Below are 22672 nucleotides of genomic sequence, written 5' to 3'. Positions count from 1 at the left end.
TGTAATTTGAAAATCCCAAATTAAGTTTTTTCCAAAAAAAAAAAAAAGTTTTACATAAAGCTAATCTAAAAGAAAAGGATTAGAAGTACAGTATATACACCCGATACATTATTGGTTCCGCTTTTGTCCCCAGTTATGGTAAATGGACTGAACTTATATAGTGCTTTTTCCAATCATTTTTGACCACTCAAAGCACTTTACACTAGAGTCACATTCACCCATTCGCACACATTTATACACCGATACCCAGATCGGTTAAGTGCCTTGCCCAGGGGCACGTCGACATGTGGCAGGAGGAAGCTGGAATCGAACCTACAACCTTCTGATCAGAGGACAACTACTCTTCCCACAGAGCCACGGTCACCGGTTATACACCAATCCATCCATTATAATTTCTAGGGATACACTGAAATGAAAACGAGCTGATATCCAATATTTACATTGCTGCTATGACCAATAGCCAATCTTTTATTTATATATATCTATATTTCGCTAAACTTTCAACACCTTGAAAAAAAATGACTCCACTACTATATGACCAACTTCATCCAGAAACAATTGGCAGCGATATGGAAATAAGTATGGGTTATTAAATTTGCCCCATTTTTATTTATTGGACTGATGCCGATGTGGCAAGAATGGCTAATATTAACTGATACTGATGTTTCTGCTGATTTATCATGAATCCCTAATAATTTTGCCTGAATTACTGTTTTGATATGGCGGCACCAGTGGCCTTGCCTTACGATCTTCTTTCGACTGCACTTATCCCTGCTGCCTGTGAACGTTTTTCTACTAATCTCTTTCTCTTCCACTCAACTTTCAGATGAACTGAATTACTTAAATAAATTAACTTCAAAATTATCTCCTACTTTACTGAGATGCGCCTGTGTTTTACTGTAACTAGATATATATTCTGTTACCCTTGTAAGCTCTTGGGGAACATAATATTATGGCTGATTGCTGTATAGCTGTAATAAATGTATGCCTCTTGTTTTCTTCCTTACCTACCTCCCTTTGGTGTTTGTCAAAAAAAAAAATCTTTATTCTAGCTCTTGAAATAATCACAACAGCACAATCATTCTTTATGTTTAAGTCACTTTATTCTCACCTTGCATGGATGTGTGTAACTAATGGTACAGAACTGATTGTATGCTTGTGCCCTATTTCATTTCCCGTTTAAAATTGTGTCCAATTTGGTTGGTTTGACATCCAAATGTAAATTTCCGGTGAAATTTGAGGAGATTTTAAGTCATATGAATTTTTCCAGACTGTGTAACAAATCTTGATTAGAAAGTTTTTGTCTCACTTTAAAAAATGGTTTGGGCTTCACAGAGCTGCGCCCATAAAAATGGTCGCAGGATAATTCTTATTTAGTTGGTATTAAATCACTTCAGGTTTGTGCTTGGTGTACGGTCTGTTTGCACATTCTTTCTACAAGGAATGTAGGATGTACAGTCACTGTCAACAGCTACCTTTTATGAGACCAACTGAAAACATTTGCCACATTTAGATTATTTGATCAAATATATTATCCTCTATGTGTCACTTAAAAGATTATAGATATTGTTTAGCATTGTGTCGAAGTAAATGAGGGTTTTGGGATTTGGCAATTTTCTTTCACTATAGGTTATACAGCACAAGCAGAAATGATTTGCTTGGTGTTATGTTTTCTTCTGTGCCTTTCTGTTCTTTTTTTTAGCACTTCTTTTTACTCATTCCTGCAAAACTTTTTTTTTTTTCCCACTCAGCCTATGCTGTAAGGCTGCAAATTCCTCTTGCACAATATTCGTAAATACATAAGCTATCAATTTGTTTATTTTTACTGTAATTATGATGAACTTGGAGCTTTATTTAATTTTGCCTTTTATGTTTTGTTGCTTTTAAGTTTATGAAAGAAAACAGAATTTAATGTCTCAAACTATTGACAAGAAATTGCATTTTATTCACTGTTTTTGTAGGTTTTATTGGTTCCACAGGTTTAGCTAGAAATCAATCTTTCAGGTCTTATTGAAAACATGCAATTTACAAATGGGTGACTTATCATGACCCTTATGTACTCAATCATGCTGTTAATTGTACATAAATGTGTTTTCTTGATCAGCTGTACATGCTCCATCCACTTTGGGATGGTTTTAAAACTCCCTCTTGTTGCATTTTCACCGACAATCAGGGACAGATGGCGCCATGTTAGTCATTCAATTCTTTTGTTTTTGTTTTTTTTTTTTTTTTTCATTTCAGTTGATTTCCTCAAGAATGTGTAGAAAGTATCCTGCTGTAAATATGTTGTGTATATTTTATGTTCAAAGTACTGTTTATTAAAAAGGAGAAAAGATGCAAGAGACACTTTTTGTCAGTGGAAGGCATTGTTAGTTTTCAAGCATTTCATGGATACTGCAATGAGATGGACGCACTGCCAGAGCTGTAAACAGACGACTAGAATAACGATTCTACTGAACGGTTTGTAGTTGAGAGAGATTCTTCCTACAAGTTGTGATCAACGTCAGATGTTTAACTTGAGCAGTTAAAGCAGTTTTAGGCTGGATTATGTCTGAAAGCTTAAGGCGGTTTCTAGTTCTTCACAAGTTACCGGTTTAATTGTAAGCGATCTTCAAGAGCACAGTGCAGACGGATTCAGCAACTTCAATCCTGTTCTGCTTTTGGAAAATTCCAGTACATGCCATTCATTTCCTCTATCATCAATGCTAAAGTTTAGGTTTCTTTCCCTTTTGTCTACCTATGTCTGTCTTCTGGCCATAAGTGTCCTTGTATAAGCTAGAAAAAAAAGTGTTTTGTGTAAAAAGATCTGTATTATAGATTTTTTATAAATAATATTTTTGAAACATGTCACTGATGTGTAAATGACACTCTTGCTACCATCCTTTAGCTCTCTACTAATTCCTGTTGAGACCTTTTCGATAAAAAAAATGGGAATCCAAACATTAGCATTTTTTTTTAACTTTTTTTTTAAAAAATTGGACAAAGAAGCTTCCTGCTTCACTTTAGGGTTAATGAAACATTAGCTTAATTTGCATGGTTGTTGGGTTGGATGGAATTTTATTTTTTTCATATAATGTGCAGCTTTAATTGTAACTAATTAATCAGTCAAGTTAACCCCGTTTAATTAGAGCTTTGCTAAATATCATGATTTGTAGGCAAACAGATTAAATTGTTTTTGATTGTTGTGTGTACTGTCCTTATGAATAAAATTATTCACATAATGTGACTTTGAAGAATTGTTTAATATTGCTGATGAAAAGGTTTGTTAAAATGAGTTCTCGCCAGGTACTTATCCATCCATTGTCTGTACTCGCTTGTGCATGGGAGGGTTTGTTCGTCTCATCAGGTGAAAGGTGGGATAAAGTGTGTGATCTAGCTTTTGTTTTGTTTTTGTTTTTTCTAGTGGAACTTTAAGCATAACAAATAAAAAAAATCCTCCTGGTTTTAAAATTATGAAGAAATTTTCTTTTATAAATGTATTAATTGGTAAGTTTCCTGTTTTAAATTGTAAAAAGTATGACTTGTAGGAACACAAACACAGCAACCCTTTTTGGATGGATGTGGACTTACGGACAATAAAAACTGCTTGCAGGCTAGGTTGTCTCATTCTTAACTTTAGAATCCCTCTCTGGTGGGTAAAAAATTGTATTTAATTTAAGATTTGGTTGCTGGCTTAATTTATGCCACATACAAAAATTACTTCTCTGTGAAGTCACTTTAGATATCAGCTGAAATAAATGAGAACAGTATTTTGTTTTGCTCTTTAGTTGTTTAATGTTTAACTTGAATAACCTACAAAAAAGTTGACATCACATAAAGCAACTGATACAAAAATATTTAAGTATATGAAAGTAAGTAAACACCTTTTTTTATATGTATATATAAAATTGGACTGATGCTGATGTCTTATTTTTATTCTATGGCTGCATGCAAACCTTTGAGCTACATGTGAGAATAATGCATTCTCAGTCGCCAAATAGTTTGCTTTTTAAGAAATGTATTTAGCACATTTATAAATCCAAGCTTAATTTTGCTGTCACACATTTCTTTGAGAATACACGACAAACACCTTTAAAAAAAATTGAAATGTTTGGGTTTTTCGAGCTTCAATCATTAATCAACCTTGTACATCTGGGCTTCTTGCCAAGACTAACACAGGATCCTAGAAGCTTCCAACACACCCTGGAAAGGTAAGCAGAGGCATGAAGATAGTTCACCTGCTGACGTTTTCACACGTCCCCACTCTGCTGGCTGGATTTATCGTTCAGGATTTTAATTTGGATCTTTTCCCTTTTTTTTTTTTCCGAGTAAACGAATGGAAATGTGAAAGGTAATAGCTATATTGAACACAATGAGGAATTTATATATATATATAAAAAAACCTACAAAATTAGGTTAAAGTTTACGTCTAACACTCAAGCTAAACAAATACGAACCCGATTAGGGTTTTACTTTTCGCATTTGTCGTTGCTTATGCAATTATTTGAAATGTAAGCTTTTGTGGGAACGTTGTCATTTTTACCTGTATCATAATGTTAAAGCTTCAATTTAAAGCTCAGTAAATTTTCGGAAGGCGAAACTACTGTAAAAAAAAAAAAAAAAAAAAACTGTTGGTCTTCGCTGAGTTTCAGGTAAAAACCGTGACTGTCGAATGTTGGCGCCGCGGCGTCAGAGCACACCCAGCTGTATCCGGGTGACCTCCTGCTGCACCTGTTGCTGTTTTACAGGGAAAGGCGGCGGTGCCGGTTGCCTCCTGTCAGCTTCCACGCAGACTGGCTTCAGATATGCATATGTTTGGATGAGACAAGAAAACAAGCGAAAAACACAAGGCCTACGTTTCATGTCAGTCAAGGAGCTTTTCAGGTGGCAATGGAGACCCTGCCAGTGCGTTGGCATGTGCACACCTGGGGCCCGGAGGGCGATGGGACCAAGCTGCTGAAGGAGGGATCTGCTGACACTAACACAAACACACATGTTCACGATCTGTTTCATGAAGACGCACAGGTATTATATATTTTTTTTTATCAGCTCAATATTTTAAGAACAAGAATACCCATTGAACTTCATGATATAGTTATTATGGGCTTCTTGACTGCTTTCGTTGGCAAACCTGTCTACCTACAGCCTCTTCTCAATAGGTTAGCAGTCATACTGGCTACAAATCCATGCCATACCTTTTTTACAAAATAAAATTTGAAAACGATGTACTTTGTCGCTACAGTTTTGTGTTGGTCTGTCACAGAGATCAGAACAAGATGCATTGAAGTTTTGTTGTTTTAACATTCAAAATTGTGAACAAGTTCAAGTGGTGTTAAAGTTTTGCTAGGCATTACAGTAAAGTTTGCTGTTTGTAGTTTCACGGATGGATTTCAGTTAAAATCTGAAAACCAGAAGAGGGGGTCAGTTTTCAAATCAAATGCTTTGGGAGATAGACATCTCCAAACCGTCAAAACTTAACTGTCTTCAATGTGCAGCGTTTCCACCAGCCTAGCCAGCCGTGGTGGAGGATCAAGCTGTTTGTGTGGGAGCCGGTGCTTTTTGGGACTTGGGATGGCGTTTTCACCACCTGCATGATCAATATCTTTGGGGTAGTTCTGTTTCTGCGCACCGGATACCTGGTGGTAAGTGTGCAACGGCTGCAGCATATCAAGATGAAACCCGTATTTCTACAGCAGTTTTAAAAAAACAATGTTGACCGAAGGGAATTGTAAGGTAGTTGAAAGCAAGAAAAATGGCGTCAGTCGTCTGAAGAAGAATTGCAATTGTTCAAGGCCAAAGTAAAGGGAATTACAGTAATCCAACCTTGAGGTGACGAAAGCATCCCTGCGTTTGTCCAGGTCTGGTTTTGATGAGGGAACAGCATTATATCATGATATAAGGCTCAAAAAAGTGAATTTTACATCATACCCACTTTTCCAACAGAGTAGGACCAAAAATAGACCTTTGGGGTACATCACAAAAAATGGGTACTAATGAAGAGAAGTATTCCTGAGTATATCCAGAGATAGACAACACCTTTAGACCAACAAAACACTCCAAGCAAGAGAATGTTGTGTTCAACTAGATTTATTAGGACCTTGAGTGAACATTTTAACAGAAATGAATGAAACACCTTTTTAAAAAATCACTACATCATGAGTTTTAAATCAGCGTAAACTAATGCTGATTACAAAACAATCCTTTACAAGTCCTTAAACATAGAAGGCAGTCAACATATAGGACTGTGTGTGTCCTATACGTTGACTGCCTTCTATGAATATTTTGATTAAACTATCTCAGCATGTTTAAAAGCAGCTGGCTGGCAAGGAAGTGTTTTGTAACAATATTTGCCACTTGCCAAGAGATGTTACAGTTGACAATGCAAATATTACTGTTTGCATTTATTTGGCGATTAGATGCAGCCGCAAAGACACTTACATGCTTGTTGATCTTGTCTGACAGCTCAGATGTAGTTTTCGAGCCAGAAGACGATGTTTCTCATTGAGAATGACATGCATCTTATCAGACAGAAATGATACAGATGTTTATGTGTAAAGGGGAAACTTTGTTGCTAAGCATGACTGACGGCTCAACACCTGCTCACCATGTCCTGCTTGCAGTTTTTCTATAAGAGCTGCAGAGATATAATATCTAGCTAAGGAATAGAGAAATACTGAATGGACTTTTTCTTTCATTCTAATGCCAGTTGCATTTCTGCTGACAAATTCCAACATGCAATTTGCAGACAATCAATTATTGCTAAATTCGATGTAACTTTGCAAACAATGTTGAAAATTGAAAGGAAAAAAAAAAAAAAACATTGAATATAACATTTTCAACGTGCATGTCATTTAGTTCAAAATGACATGCGTGCTATACAGTATGTTGTAATGTCTAACTACATCATCAGGGTAACACTGGCGTGCTGCTGGGGTTGCTCCTCGTCTCCGTGGTGGTTTTGGTTGCCTTAGTGACAGTAATGTCAGGGATCGGAGTGGGCGAGCACTGTGGGGTTGGGAGCGGAGGAGTCTACTCCATGATCTCCAACGTGTTGGGAGGCCGAATCGGGGGTACAGTTGGCCTCCTCTACGTCTTTGGACAGGTGAGTTCAAACTGCACTCCCTCCTTTAATGCAACTCGAAGATTCTTCAGGGTGACTGCTCTCCCGCCGCCTTTCTTCTCCGCAGTGTGTCGCCGGCGCCATGTACCTCACGGGCTTCTCCGAGTCCGTGGCAGAACTTCTGGGTCTGCAGAGTCAGTGGGTGGTGCGCTGCATGTCGGCAGCTGTCCTCCTAGCGTTGCTAGGGATCAACCTGGCAGGTGTGAAGTGGATCGTCAGACTGCAGCTGCTGCTGCTGGCTGTGTTGGCAGTCTCCACTCTGGACTTTGTTATTGGCACCTACACACACCTCGATCCAGGTACGGCTCAGTGGTTGTGACTGTTAAAAAAAAAAAAAAAAGTGCTTCTTTTTAAAATGAAAGGGCAGCTGGCCAGAAGGGATGCAAAAATGCAGGAAAATCCTGGAGGAAATACTTAACTATGATGGCAAAAGTCCTAAAGGTTCATCTTCCAGCAGAATGATTACTAAACATTCAGCGAGAGATGCGATGAAATTCATTAGACCTAAGCACATTTATGTGTTTGAAGGGTTTATTCCTAGTCCAGTTGTGAAGCAACTCAGAATCTCTTGTCAGAATCCATTCTGTGATTTTGCTTCTTTTTGCATATAAGTAAAATAAAAAAAGCATTTATTCTTTCCATCTCACTTTACAAACATGAATTTCTTTGAGTTTCTCTGTAATATCTTTGACTTTCTGCTTGTTTCTTTTATTATGTGATTGAAGTAACTGATGAGAATCAACTCATCCACGTTAATGGCTGTAAATATATAAAACAAACAGAATACAAAGCCAAAAAACACTTTCTGTGAAATGTGCCGTTTTTCAGAACATTTTCTAGATTAAACAAATTTCAATCTCATTCGGCTTTTAAAATTTTACACGCTGTAGGAACAGACGCATTCAATTAAATAGATGTCATCAATCGTAGACATCAATCTGGTGAATTGTTAGTGGTTGTTAAAACTTCAACTAATTTAAGTTAGCTTAAATTAAGTTAGTTAGTTTTTTTATTTTTATTATTTACCTTGTAGGAGAACACCCCCCAATTGATAGAAACATTTGTTTCATTTTCATTCAGTTTTGCAATGCAAGTCTTGATTTTATGGCGTTTTCAGGCCAGTAGGTGGTGCTCCAATGTTATTTTTTGCAGTTGATCATGTCCCATTGAAATTTTTTTTAAATTTATTTATAAACTCTTGTCCCGCTTCTGTCAAGATCAATGTAAAGTTGTCTTATTTTATTTCTTTATTTTTTTAGTTATGTTGAGACTCTGATGTTAGGAGTTTTCTTTGGTTGACTAGATTGTTTCCTTTTGTTGGCCTGCAGGAAGTCCTACCCTACATTTCCTGTTCTCAGTGGTTATCAACTTCCTTTGCAGTGGGAAGAGAAAACTGCTCCAAAATTCAAAACAGTAACTGAAGAACACTCCCCCTCCCACCTAAACATGAATTTATGACACTACATAGTCAGTAGATGTCAGTCCGTGCAAAACTCCTTTTTATTATCCCATTAAACCTAAGTCTGCTATTGGTGACCTCTTGACCCTTTCGTTTGTTTTATAACACGATTAGCAGAGACCACATTGCAGCTGTGAAGAACCGTGGGAGAACCAGCCACTACTCCTACTCCAGGTTGTTCCAATTAAAAATGCTGCTTTGGTGTGCAGTGATGATGATTTCATTATTGGCAGAGGACCAACAGGTCCCCTAACAAAGTGAAACGGCCCAGATTAGTTTAAACTCAGTGAACGCTGGAGCACATCCTAGAGGAAGTGGGAGCCACCGGCGAAATGATGTGGTCATGGTTTGATAACATGTCCGCTTGGCAAGTTCTCCCGTTAAGGCAGTTACAGGGAAAAAAAAAAAAAAAACTTCATAGGCTGCCACTATAACAGGAGACAGGTTATGCAAACCAAATGTTGTGCTAAGCAAATATTTCACATTTTAATTAAATTAAACTAAATGTAGCTTCTCAGTATTTTCAGCTTCTGACATGATATAAAGAACTTGGTGGTTTGCAAAAGTATTCCAACCCCTTAAGCATTTTGCCACACTTCACTATTTTATGGGCAGAATAAATTACAGACCAACACAAAGAAGCACATAATTGTGAAGTGGAAATAGAATAAAACATGGTTTCTAAAATGTTTTTAGTAACAACAACAAAAAATAAAAACTGTGACATGCATTTCGTATTTGATGCCATTTATTGCAGATAAATGGGACGGATCTTTTGGGATATCTATTCTAGCGTCGCACATTTTGAACCTGAACTATTTCTCTGAAGCTCTTTGCAAATTGCTCAGCTCAGTTAGAGTAACTCACGAGTGTCTATGTTTAACAAAGTTTAATTCTTGCTACAGTTACAATGTTGGACTTAGATCAGGGCTCCGACAACAGCATTCTCTCACACATCAGTATGCTTGGATCTAACCATTTCACTGTAACTCTGGTTGCATATTTAAGGATTCAAGTCTTTTGCAGCCTCTTAATTGTTCCTTCAGATTGTCCCTGCTTCAAGCACTGCTGTTCTTGACTTGCCATACTGTGTGAATCTTTGCTCAGTTTTTTTTGTTTGTTTTTTTTTTTTTTGCAGTTTTTGTCATCACGTCTGCACAGTTATCCTGTCATATTGCTGCCACCGCCTAGTTTCCCCAGTGGTCATAATTTGGTCAAGGTGGCATGTCAGGTTTGGTTCTATGTATTAACTGGTTTACTTCTCAGGGAATTTAGTTGTATTGGAAGGAGGCTTAAAAGAAAAACATGCCACATTCTTTAATTTTAGTGATTTATTGGCAAGGGAGTTTAAAACCATTAATACGTTTTCTTTTCCTTTACAAAGATGTGCTAAATAGGAACAAATACTAAACTGTTGGCTGTCTCAGTTGGATCTAGAGTATTGATTGAATGTATTTTTCAAGCTAGGAAAATGTTTGACTCTTTATATTTTCACTATCTGATAGAAACCAAATTTAATGCTGTTGTTTATTACACTGCATCAATACTTTGTCATTTGCAAAGTCGGACCAAACAGGTGGAATTGAACATCCAACCTCTCTGAACTGTGTGGGCTTATAATTATTTTGTCATACACAAGATTGTGGGGGAATCCATTTCCCTCTTCAAGTGCAGTAAATTACTAGAATTTAGTCAATAAAGCTGCCAGTGTATTGTCTCTGTGACCAATCTTCTCAACCACAAACTCCTCTGACTGTGATCCAGAGATGAATTACAGCTCAGCACGCCTCACCCTGTCCCAGTTGAAGCCTTTTCTCCCTACAGAGCAGGAAGCCGTAATGGGCTCCTTGGGTCTGGGGTTTAGGGTGTTAACCAGACTCACCCACATTTTTGGAAGATGAGAAACGGAGATGGACAGCACAGAGATCTAAAGGTTCTTCTCACTCCAGGGACCGCCACATTTATTTATTTTTTCCCCCCCCCCATTATTGTTTTGTGGTCCAAACTGTAATATATAGTTTTCAGTCGCCCCTCTGGGATCTGCTCCACCTTGGTAAAATCACAGCCTACTGTGTGCTCAGCGCAGTCCATACTTGTTGGGGTGGGAGAGTAGGAGGTCAGTTCAGCAGAGGGAGAGGCCTCGGATGCTCATGTAATCCGACTACGCATTCCAGTGTGCATCAGAGGAATGCTGCGCTCGGTGAAGAACCCCACACATATGCTTGTTACAGAAAAAGTGGAACTTTCTTATCAGATTTGACATCAAAATATGGCTGATAACTTAAAATATAAAAAAACAAAGGCGCTGTCTCTCTTTACCCATCTGTTATCTATGTCAAGTTTTTTTCTAGGCAGTATAAAACTCAGGTTTATCTAAAAAAAAATCAATATTGTGAAAAAGTATCTGTTCCTTTTTTCAGAAAGTGATTTGTAACAGATGAAGTGAAAGATATCAAGCTTTCCTTTCTTGCAATTTTGATGATCATGAATGATGGACAATAAAAACCCTAAATTAAGTCTTGAAGAAAATTTTAACATTTGGAAAGGATAAATATTAGAAAGTCGTGATGTCATAGCTTGATTGACCTTCTTTGATGCTGCAGTTCCTGCCAAAGGAAGCCCAACCTAGTATTGAATGCTTGGAAATGGACACACTTTTCGGAAGACTGACATTTCTGTCTTAAATATCCTTTTTTTTATTGATTTGAAGTAACATTTTAATTGCCCAAGTCTCTGAATTTTGAGTTGTCATTTTCTGCAAGCTGTTGCGATTCTTAATTTTCCTACGATATCCTTTAAAGTTAAATAAAACAGAGCAAGTTTTCCAACAGACACCTCGCCTGGCACTGTGCATGAGCTTTCCAAGTTTTAGGTGATAGAATTTGAACATGTGAACACCCTTTCAAACAGAGTTCAGTAGTCAGAGCAGGCGCCGTCAGACTCTCTTGGATGTTGCGGTAGGATGTTGTAATATGGGTGGGGAGCTATTGTTGTGGACACAGACACAGTGGATTTGTTAGGTCCTGACTGTTTAGACATGGTGATCTCAGTGGGGCACAGAGTGAGCAAGAGTTTAAATACATCTCATCGGGATCACGAGTCCCTAAAACAAAGGTATTTCCTAAAGAAAAAAGGAGAAAAAAGCACGCCCACTCCCTCTCTCGCTAACTTTTATTCTTTTTCCAAAACTTGGAAGCTGCTAAGCTTCTGAAAAGGGTGGCGACTTCCTTTAGGATAAACATGTCATTAATCTGAGAGAACACATTCTTTCCCATCGCAATATAACCAAAGGGGGGGGGAAATGTCCGGTGTTGTAATGCAGGCAGGTTCTCCAGGCTGTGGGGTTTTTAGCGGGCCCCCACCAGCGCAGAATGACCTTCAGTCACTCCTTTGACAGACCAGTCCAGACTGAACTGACCCACTCTGCCTGGAAAGGGCTGCACTACCTGCTGTTGCCATTTGGTTTGACCACTCCTGATCCATTCACTCACATTAGACCAAATGGTGTCTGTGTTTTATGGAACTATGCAGACTGTGCAGTTGCAAAGCAAAATCTTTGAAGTCATCTATTCGATATGATGAACCTTTCTTTTTGCAACATTGAATACGATATTCATCAAAGAGATGGTAACGATTATATGTTTACATATACTGTATTTGTTTAATGAAGGAAAGTAAATAGAGCAGCAAGTATGGTTTGTCTATTTTAGTCCTAATCCTAACTTAGGATACGTAACATGAGATGCATACATTTCCCAAGTTAAACACTTTTCCTCATCAATTTACCATTTTGTGAAGGAGTTGGCTTTCCTAAATATGTCTTAGTCTTTTTGTCACCTTTTCAATATTTCAAAGATAATCTTAGTAAGCACGTTTTAAATAATTTGTTGTTTTAAGGTAAAAAGGCTGTCCAAACCCATCCGACCCTATGTGGAAAACAAATTGACCCTAAACCTATTAATTGGCATCAAGCATTGGCAATAATTGGTAATAGGTTTCATATAAAGCTGTGGGGAAACTTTGGCCCACTCTTCTTTGTAGAATGATTTTAATTCAGTCAAAGTGGGATGATTTAGTCAAGCCTTGTTTTTACTAGTGTGACTAAACTCAGACTTTTGAAAAAATAAATAAATGTGCGTAGTCGTCACAGATATTCTTTAACATGTTTGGGGATTCATTTTTTGACACAGGTTTGGTTGGGTAGTTTTGGTCCCCCAGATAAATCATTTATAATGTTGCATAAGTCGATATATTCAAAATTTTGTTAATGAGCATGATTTCTAAGGGCACATTGTAGAAATAAAAAAACACATAAAAATACTTTAAAGACTCTGTTGTGGAATATGAAAGTCTGGAGCACTTGAAATTGATTTCCAAAAAGCATACGTTTCATTATAGGCCAGATCTGAGAAACATTTTTGCAGTCTTTTCAGATCTTCCTTTGGGTCTTGGTTACTCATTTATTCCCAAACTGACTTCCAAACTAATAGGTTAGGCTTTGGGGGAAATGTGACTAAAATGTGTTTGTATATTTGCGCCCTCTTGTCTGTAACCAAAACAGCCTTTCCACTGGGGTTCACTAGACCCCTGAAGATGTGCTGTGATATCTGGCACCAATCTGTAAGCAGCAGATCCTTTGAGTCCTGTAAGCTGCAGGGTGGGCCTCTATGAAATCTGACATATTTTTGCAGCATAACCCACAGACTCTCTATTGGACTTCAATCTTGAGACACCTCAAACTCATTATTGTTCTCCTCCCACCACTCGAGATACATTTTTTTTTTATCCTGATGAAGTATGCACATGGTTCTCGGGCTTAAAAAATACATTTGAAAAACTTTTTTTTTTTTTTTTTGAAAACCAGGGAATGCTTTCAAGCATATTTTATTTCTTTCAGAGCATGGCTTCGTGGGTTACTCAGCCAAGCTTCTCAGTAGTAACATCATACCAGATTATAGCCCAGGAGAAAACTTCTTCACAGTATTTGGGGTCTTCTTCCCTGCTGCTACAGGTGCGTGCTCTCCCACCCTTCCTGCCTCCCGTTAGATAACAAGATTCATTAATCACACAAAGTATGTCAACAACTCCACTCCCCCTTTGTTTGTTTTTTTTAGCTACACACTCCATGACTCTAACATTTTGCATGTTTTTTTTGGTGACCGTTTGTGTGTGTTCATGCTTAGGGGTCATGGCAGGATTCAACATGAGTTCAGACCTGCAGCGGCCAGAGCACAACATCCCCGTGGGAACCCTAGCAGCTGTTTTTACTTCGTACGGCAGCAGCTGAGTTCACCCTCCCGAAAAAATAAGACACACAAAAACACAGTAGATTTATACTTTAGCTGTCCAGGTGAATCCACACAAGTTAGAATATCGTTTAAACATGATATAGTTCATGTTGATGACACACAGAGTGATATATTTCAGGTGTTTGTGTTCATTTTGATGATTGGGATTTAAAGCTTATGGGAATCCAAAATTACATGAGATGAGCAAATGTTTTAATGCAGAAATGTTTTGACTTGGCTACGTTTTGTGTTTTAAGAGATGCCACGCAGCTAAAACCTCCAAGCCATGAACTTCAGCTGATGAGTTGTTTGTGTAAAATAATTTCTGGACCACAGACAAAGTCCTAATTTCAGAAGAAAGTAGATTTTGCATTTATTTTGTAAAGCCTGTCAGAACCTGGCGGAAGAGTGGAATTCAAATTGATTGAAATGTTGTGTGAAGCTTCAAAAACAGTGATGTTCTGGGCAGCCGTCTCATCTGCTGGTGTTGGTCCGCTGTGCTTTATCAGGTGAAAGGTCAGAGCAGCCGTCTACCAGGAAATGTTTGTGCTTCATGCTTCCCTATGCTGACAGTCTTAGGGAAATCGTCGTGGTGATGACGATTTCACTTTTCCAGCAGGACCCAATACCTCCCACCACTGTTATAAGCTGTTATTATTCAATGTCACACGCTCTTTTTATTTTAATTATGTAAAGCACTTTGAAATGCCTTGCTGCTGAAATGTGCTATACAAATAAAATTTGATTGATTGATTGATTATAAGTACCAGTATCTGCTTGTCCAATAATGGTGGTCTCACTTTGCTTGATTAGCCAGTAAACCTGCCTGAGCCAAACTCCACAGAGAATCCATATAGTGTTATCTAGAGGAGGGTGAGAAAATTTTTAGATTATCTGAAGGTCCATATTAAAGCATCCTGGGCTTCCTTAGCTCCTCAGGAATATTCTACCTTGTTACTACATCCAAAATGAACTGAAACTAATACTTGAAAATGATTGTGTGTGTGTAATGAAGCTGTGAGAGGCACATCTTAAGTTGAATTAATAAAATAAATGTGTTTTTCAATGATGTTCTAATTTATAAAGACATGCTTGCACATCTAACAGGATGATGGCAATTGTTGTCCTCAAGGGAAATTTACGAAACCACAGATGTTACTTTCCCTGCCTGCTGTGGTGTTTTTGTGAAAGGTCAAATCTTTCCTGTTTCAGTGGAGAGAACAAGCAAACCTACATTCCTGGCACGAACCTATCAGATATATAGTGACATTATTCTGTCTGACTTTTTGTATTAATAGGGAGAGGAGCTGTTGTTTATAATTTGGTGTGGTGTACTGTCTGTGACCTGCAGGTGGTTCCTGTATCTGGTCTTTGTCTTCCTCCTGGGGGCCATTTGCACCAGAGAAGCTCTCCGCTATGACTTCTTGATAGCAGAGAAGGTAAACTCCTCTCTGTTTCCATCCAGCCATGTAACACAGGCCTACCAGCTGAGGATTCATGGTTAGGGGGTTTCCCACCATGGCTCACTTTGTTGATATGCTGTGGTTGGTTCAGCCTCCTCCGGTGTGTACTTTAGAAATGCTTGGAGTTTTTTGAAAAACTTATTCCAATTCTATGTTGGGGAAAATATTCATATTTGACCATTTTCTGTATTGCCGGTGATTTTTTTTTTTTTAGTTTGTTTGTTTTTGACTGGTATCTCTCAACTGGAGGCGTCAAAGAACCCATGGAAGTTGTGACACCCAGCTAACTCACAAACTAGCACAGCATTCTCTGAATTTCATTCCATTTGTGTAATTTATTCTCAGTGTAAATAAAACTGTTCAGCCTCTGCTCCTTGAAGGCTCACAAATAACTTGCAGCTAAATCTGCAGCAGTAGTTTGGTCGACAAATCATTGATTCAGGGAGGTTATATAAATTCACATCACACTTTGTATATTGTTATTGGTGAAGCCGTTTCAAAACCATTAATCATTTTCCTCACATTTTTACTGTCCAGTGGTATTTTGTGGTGGTCTGTCACTCAAAATCCCCAGAAAATACATAGAATTTTGTGCATGACAGCATGTGAACATTTTTATTTTAAAATATGACTGTCTGGGAACACATATGTAAACTTCTCAGTTGGAAAAAATATATATTTTACTTGAATCAAGCGCAGAAGTCCTTGACTTCTCCATCAGTGATTACTGCTCATTGTTTTTGCAAAGGGCCGACTGCAGCGGAACTGACTTGGGCGTAGCTTTCATGAGATCTCAACCCCACCTCATCCTTTTCACCCTGTGTTTGTTTTCCGTCTTCCTCCAGGTCTCCTTGGTGGGTTTCCTCTTTCTGCTGGGACTTTACATCTCCTCCCTGGCTTCCTGCATGGGTGGCTTGTATGGAGCACCCAGGATCCTCCAGTGCATCGCCGAAGAGAGGGTCATCCCCTCGCTGACCTTCCTAGCAAGAGGGGTGGGTGGTTAGAAGGTTGAGGGAATGACCTTCAATCAGCATGACAAAGCCTGAGATTATTTTATTATCGCTGTGTGCTTTTGGAGCTTTTACTTCAGTCTACAATTCATGTTTAAGTGTATGTAAAAGATTTAAGGTTTATCCAAAGGTAAAAAAAAAACAAAAAAAACACACACACACACACACACACACACATGGGCTCATTCTGTTAGGATGTCTCGCCTCTCATTCAACATGCTTCTTCAGTTCTCCAAAACTAATTTTCATCTTGATTAAAGCTCCAGTTCAGTCTGAAGACAAGCACCCTTTCAGTATATCTCATGATAAACAAGAAACGGTGCCGAATCTTGTTTTCTTTGTTAAAGAAAGATGCATTGTGCAGTCATTCTGCCACAGAAAGTAAGGATTTAAAGGAAAGTAGATCCATTTCCAAGATCTCAAATTTCAACATGTAGCCATAGCTTATTTATTTAACACCAAAAAGCCCAAAATTTCTTATTACTTCTCAGAGTGTTCATGTACACATTGCCTTCACCCCGACTGGAAGTAAATTATGAACTTCGTTGCAAAATTCATTAAGAACTGTGAACTCAACTTGGAAGGTAGCGGGCCATTGCGAAAATGAACTATACAGAGACGGTGACAATTAAAATGGCTATGATGGGTTGATTTCTAGTTGTAGTCGTCTACTGAATAAATAAAAGCATGAAATCACTAAAGTTCAAGTCGTGTGCAGGAAGTTAATATCATTGCAGCTTCACATATATTGAAATGAATCTGTCAACATGCAGATTGACTGTGTCACCTGCAGCGAATGGCATATTGTAACCCGTTAAGTGTGTAGCCTGCATGCATAGGGGGTGTGGTGCTCAGACTCGGCAGGAAACTGTTTCTGAGCTGCCTAATTATAGTTTGGGCTCCATACAGTAGAAGTGAGTGAACTGACCTCAGCAGAGCAGCGTTACAACATGCTGCTGCTGCACATTTGGTGGACAGTCACGTTGACGACGTGACCTCTTTGACCCCAGGCTTCCCTGTATGGCATCAATGCTCGACCTCTCTCAGCAGGCTGGAATTAGGCCTGAGACATCTTGGCCCAAATCAAAGCCTCAGAACAAACGCAGGAAGGGCGACGGGCAGGGCCCTGCTCTGCTGTGTGCTCTGGAGGCCCGCCAGGCGCATAGCAGTCCTCCTGTAACTGTGCAACAAGACGAAGTTGAAGAGGTTGCCGTTTGGTGACAGATTGGTGACAGATTGAGACCTGCAGAAGGAGGCAGCTCTGTGGCATTTTCTTTGAAAGTTAAAGTGGAAGTAAGACCTATATTTAGATAGCCATCAATAAATTGGTTATTTTTATGTTTATTTAAATGTATTTGGGGCATATTAATGGAACTGTTGCTACAAAATGGAGGCTTCACTTCGATTACAAAGCTGTCATGTTGGCCAAGGAAAAAGGCAAAACCAAGTAATTTGAGATTAAAGCCATGTATTGCTTCTTTAGCAAAAGTGCATAGAGTCAACAATAATTGATTGTAACTATGAAGTTTTAATTCAGTTATAAATTTGCCATTATAAGCTTGAAAGGAGGAAAAAAATAACCCATCAGAGGATTGTTATTTAAAACCTAAAACATAAAAAGAATGTCATTATGTATAAATTCATGTCGTATTGAAGCCACATTCCATGAGAAGTAAACTTGTATTGCCTTTATCAATTTTCTTTTAGTCATTACTTGTTTTGCATTAATAAATGTCACCTTTTCTTGCTTTAGAAAATCAAGAATGGGTCACAAAATCTTAAACATTGTAGACTTGTTTTCTTCAACTTAAAACCCAGATATATAAAAACGGCAACAAAAAATGTATGGCTATTGACATTAAAATGATAGAAAGCAAGTATCTTCAGATGCCACTTGATGTATACTGAAATGCTTGTGTGTCTGTATCAGTTGGCTTGTTCACCTTTAGTTTGCTTTGTTTTTTGCTAACCAGCTCATAAGAGAATCTGTTTCATTCTCCAAGTTCTATAGTCCAGGGTAGAAAAATTAAGCAGTAACTTTATTAAAACTACTACTTACACACCCACGTAACCCAATCTAGATTTTGGAATGATTGGGTGTCGAGTATAGCATTGCTAACCATGCTGTGTAATTTTTGTCCTGTTGGCAGAAAGGCCCAAACCGGACCCCCGTGGCGGCCATTTGTCTAACCAGCATGCTGACCTTGGCATTCATTTTCATTGGTCGGGTCAATGTGCTGGCACCAATTGTCACCATCAACTTCATGCTCACCTACAGCTTCGTTGACTACTCCTACTTTTGTGTGGCCATGACCTTCCAGCTTCAATCGAAACAGAAGAGACAGATCATTTCAGGAAGCAGAAGCAGGCACAGGTCGACCAAGCAAAGCTCCAGGCCTCTGATTGAATCCCCTCCCCCCAACTATGGGAGCGGAGGCGAAAGTCCGCAGGGAAAAGGGACTCTGTTGGAGTTCAATAGGGATATGGACCAGATATTCCCACCTGTCTCCAAACTTGATCCTGAACCAGAGAAGATGACTCCGAGGAAGGATCTGTGCAGCGGATCTCAGAGTAGGAAGGCTGCCACCAAGCAGAGACTGATGCACAGCTTTGGTCTGGATCTGAACAGCAACATGTTCTCAAATGAAAACGGAGGGGAGCAGAGCTCAGCTCCACTCGAGGAGGGGAACAAAGGGCAAAGTGGAGATGAGGAGTTCAGGGCTGGAGATCAACCTGAAATCAAATATCACACTAGGACAGGTGACGCACAGCAAGATTCACCTGCAGAGACTCATCTTTACAATGCAGGTGCGTAATTCACTGAGACCAAGTGTTAACACAGAAGTGACCTTGTCCTGTTTGTACTGACCTTTAATCTTTCAGGTAATGAAGAAAAACCAGAGCAGCAACACTTTGAAATTCAACCCATGCGCGATGCCTTCTACACAAAGTTATGTAACCACTGGATTGCCCTCATTGGGGTAAAACACATCAACACATGCAGCTAATTACAGTTTTCCTGTTCTCATAATCTGTTTTCAAATGACTTTACAATTAATGATTAATCTGAACATTTTCTTTTGCAGGCAATGAGTTCCATATTGATAATGTTTATCATTCAGTGGGCTTATGCTTTAGCCAACATCCTGGTTGCATTGCTGCTCTTCTTCTACATTGGGAAAACAAGTCCTGGTTTACCTACAGGTAATGTCTGTAAGCTCATTTATCTGTGTGTGACTTTGTGACGCTAGTCTGTATGTATGTGGCATGACTGGTTAAGACATGGAACCAGCCTGAACAAAATTAATATTTTTATTTCAGTGGTAATCTTGTATAGAAATCTATCGAGACTTCAGTCTTTAATTTGAGAGCACTTTTTCGTTGAACGGGGAAACTGAAGGTCATATTTTAGAAGTTCCTATAAACTCTGTATAAATTAAAATAATATGTCTTGATTACATTTAAGTCAAAGAATACAGAAAGATATTTTTTAACCATATGATTCTTTTTTCCATATCAAACAAATGTACATCATTTAGACTTGCCTAAAATCAGAAATTATGATATCGCAATTAAAGTTAATTGTTTTTAAAATGTTTTTCACTAAGGGTGTCGACAGATTTAGCCATTGGGATTTCAAATGAGTCCTTTTGTTTCCTTTAATGTGTATATTTTACTTATGAGTATAAAAAGGTCAGTTATTGATATGTTGCTTAAAATTAAAACATTTTGTAATGTTCAAATCTCATATACTTAACTTGAGGGAAAACTGGATGCATTTAAAATGGCTCCTCCATGTTCAGTTAATATTTATCTATAGTAACAGCCTCTGTTTTTAGGCTTCCCTTGCAGTCTCTCCCTACAGCAGCTTTGCAGCTGTTGTGGCTTAGGATTTCTCCAAAAGCTGTATCTGTGCAGTGCAACACGTGTTGGCTAACTGACTCCACACATTTTCAAGCTCCGGTGTCAAGATTTGTCTCACAGGTGGATGATGAAAAATCTGCTCGTCTCGGAGCAGATTTTCTGAAACACTTTGAAGTTCAGTAAAATCTTATAACTGAGGTCCAAAAAGTTATTTCCCTCAAGGCAAAGTTGAACCATTCCTACTTTGATTTATTTGCAGGTATTGCAGCTCAGTTCAGCTTTTTCAGGTGGCTGAAGTCAATTCTTGGCAACCTATGCAGGTATTGTGTGGTTTTACTGTTGACTTTCAAATGTTTATTTCAAATGATTATTTGAAGAAAAAGAGATAGAGGGGAACTCTCATGGAAGGACAAAATTTAGGAGGTCAAAACAGATGGGGAGAAGAATATCTGGGAGTGAGTTCAAAGTATCCAGATAGGTGAAGAGGGATGTCCAGAACTGACTTCTTTGTTGCAATGAGAGGGCAGCTCATTGCTGCCTAACGGACTGAAAGAAGTAACCACAAACTACTATTTAAAGTTACCCATATTTACAGTCAGAGCATTAATTAAAAAATGTTAAAACTACCGGAGCTGTGACAAACAAGGGTTGACAAGAGACCCAAGTTTATTTTCCAGCTCCCTCAGGGAGAAGGATGGTAAAAATCTCAAAACCTCACTGTAGGAGGACCACAGCAAAGACTGAGGTCTCGGGCTTAGCGTGTCTCTAAATAACAGCTTATTTTGTGGCATTTTAAACATCTGTACAGAGAGTGTAAGAGGGAGCAGTATTTCAGAGAATGTTAATTCACACTTAAGATGTCAGTGAATTTAGTTATTCCTTTCTTCAAAACATTTTCAAGTTTTAAATTCTCACTTTCCTATCTTCCAGGAAGAGAGGATCTCCCCGGGATGAGATGGTGGTGACGCCGTCTCTCTCCGGAATCGGCCTCCAAACCAAGCAACTGACTGAGGACAATACTGACTTTTCCTCTCGCCACCGCTTTCACCAATCTCGGTTCATCCAAGCCGACACAATGGTGCAACCACCGTACCAGTGACACACTTGAACTCTGACTTAGTTCTATGTCATGACTGAAAACCTCAATCCACAAAGTGTGCCTCGTGCTGCTGCATTTTGCATGTTTCCTATGTAGCAAAGACTTTAAGTGCCTCAGGTCATTTTTGATTAGTGTTGAAAGAACAGCTCAGCTTTTCTTAGAATTGCACAAAAGGTGAAGGAGTAAATATATATCTAGGTGCTCAAAGTCACATTTATTCATTTGTTTTCAAATTAAGTTTACATAGACATTTATTTTTGTTCAAAATTGTGTTGTTTGATATGCCCAACATAATGTTTTGTGACGTTACAATAAATGTGTATGATTTACACTCATATTCAGATCATTCACAGCAAGATGCATTTTATTTTGAAAAGCCATGTTTTTTCACTGAAAGAGCACAAAAATCGTATTATATTCAACCTGCTTCTTCAGAAAAATCAAGTTTGAAACAAAAATATCTTAGGGCACATGGATTATTTTGTAAAGTTTAGACAAAATACAAATACCAACCACAAGCTTCTGCTTACATATTATGAACACACACACATGAACATGTATGCTTTATGACGATATTCCACTTGTTTGCTCAGGTTGCATGATGCGGTTGAGGTAGATCTTGAGCTGCAGTGCTGGCAGAGGTATATTATGTCACCTCTTCCTTCTTCCTGTCATATTTAGTCTCAACAGCAGCCACATGATGATCTGTGAGCACAATAATACCTTATTGCATGTCATCTTGAGAGTAAATATTTGGTTCCTGTTGTTTTGAGATTTTTGACTGCTTGTTGTCCCAGATTGCTGTGACGATAGCGTTGCTGCAGCTGAGGCGCCATCTGTACCCGACACGTCAGTTTGCACACCTTTAAACCACAGGATGTTTTGGCTCAGTGTTGTCAGATAAGATAACTGCTGTTTTTTATACTTTAAAAGATAGTGTTATTTGGAAGTCTTTTTACGCCACCTATGTTTTTGACCATTTACCCAGTAAGACCTGATATAATGTCAGAAATGTGTCACCATTACGTTTGTGACCTCTTGGAAATGTTTGTCATTCTTGTTTAGGTCTTTATTAATCTGTTCTTGATCAGAATCGAGAACAGATTCTTGAGAATCTGAATTTGTTACATTTTGTCGCGTTACAACCACACAATTCAATGTGTTTTATTAGGACCAACACAAAGTTAAGAGGAAAGAAAATTATAGAACCTTTTATTAGTTTTGCAAATCAAAATTTCAACAGGGTTTGCATTCAGCAGCTCTGAGGCAGTACTTTGTAGAACCACCTTTTGCTACAATTACAGCTTTTGGGGGCATGTCTCTACCAGCTTTGCTCATTTGGGATCTAAAAAGTAGCTCAAACTTGGTCAGACTGGATATACAGTCTTTC

At 38.5% G+C, this 22672-nt stretch overlaps 1 protein-coding gene across 2 annotated transcripts; it reads left to right on the top strand.

The window, feature by feature from the left end:
* Positions 1 to 4071: 4071 nt before the first annotated feature.
* Positions 4072 to 21632, top strand: slc12a8 (solute carrier family 12 member 8). Of its 2 annotated transcripts, none has more exons than XM_015035005.1 (14): positions 4072 to 4190; positions 4728 to 5004; positions 5475 to 5621; positions 6890 to 7081; positions 7167 to 7398; positions 13456 to 13569; positions 13742 to 13829; positions 15198 to 15285; positions 16155 to 16301; positions 18470 to 19127; positions 19203 to 19300; positions 19406 to 19523; positions 20443 to 20503; positions 21114 to 21632. In XM_015035005.1, the coding sequence occupies exons 1-14, from the start codon at positions 4087 to 4089 to the stop codon at positions 21280 to 21282; spliced, it is 2493 nt and encodes an 830-aa protein (XP_014890491.1). In that variant the 5' UTR covers positions 4072 to 4086; the 3' UTR covers positions 21283 to 21632. The 2 variants fall into 2 exon arrangements, with proteins under 2 accessions (XP_014890491.1, XP_014890482.1); XM_015034996.1 differs by lacking the exon at positions 4072 to 4190 and adding an exon at positions 4197 to 4330.
* Positions 21633 to 22672: the final 1040 nt, after the last annotated feature.

Source organism: Poecilia latipinna, unplaced genomic scaffold (genome assembly GCF_001443285.1).
Source record: "Poecilia latipinna isolate Pla-1442-1.1 unplaced genomic scaffold, P_latipinna-1.0 Scaffold19, whole genome shotgun sequence".
Taxonomy (NCBI): domain Eukaryota; kingdom Metazoa; phylum Chordata; class Actinopteri; order Cyprinodontiformes; family Poeciliidae; genus Poecilia; species Poecilia latipinna.
Note: the sequence above shows the minus strand (reverse complement) of the source record. Positions and strands in the feature narration are given on the sequence as shown.

What these genes read in the sequence shown, in the direction of transcription:
- slc12a8 (XM_015034996.1), top strand. Translation starts at nt 4,203, where the DNA reads ATGAAGATAGTTCACCTGCTGACGTTTTCACACGTCCCCACTCTGCTG. An exon ending in GACTCATCTTTACAATGCAG is followed by an intron (nt 19,128 to 19,202) that starts GTGCGTAATTCA and finishes TTAATCTTTCAG; the next exon opens with GTAATGAAGAAAAACCAGAG. An exon ending in ACTGGATTGCCCTCATTGGG is followed by an intron (nt 19,301 to 19,405) that starts GTAAAACACATC and finishes TTTCTTTTGCAG; the next exon opens with GCAATGAGTTCCATATTGAT.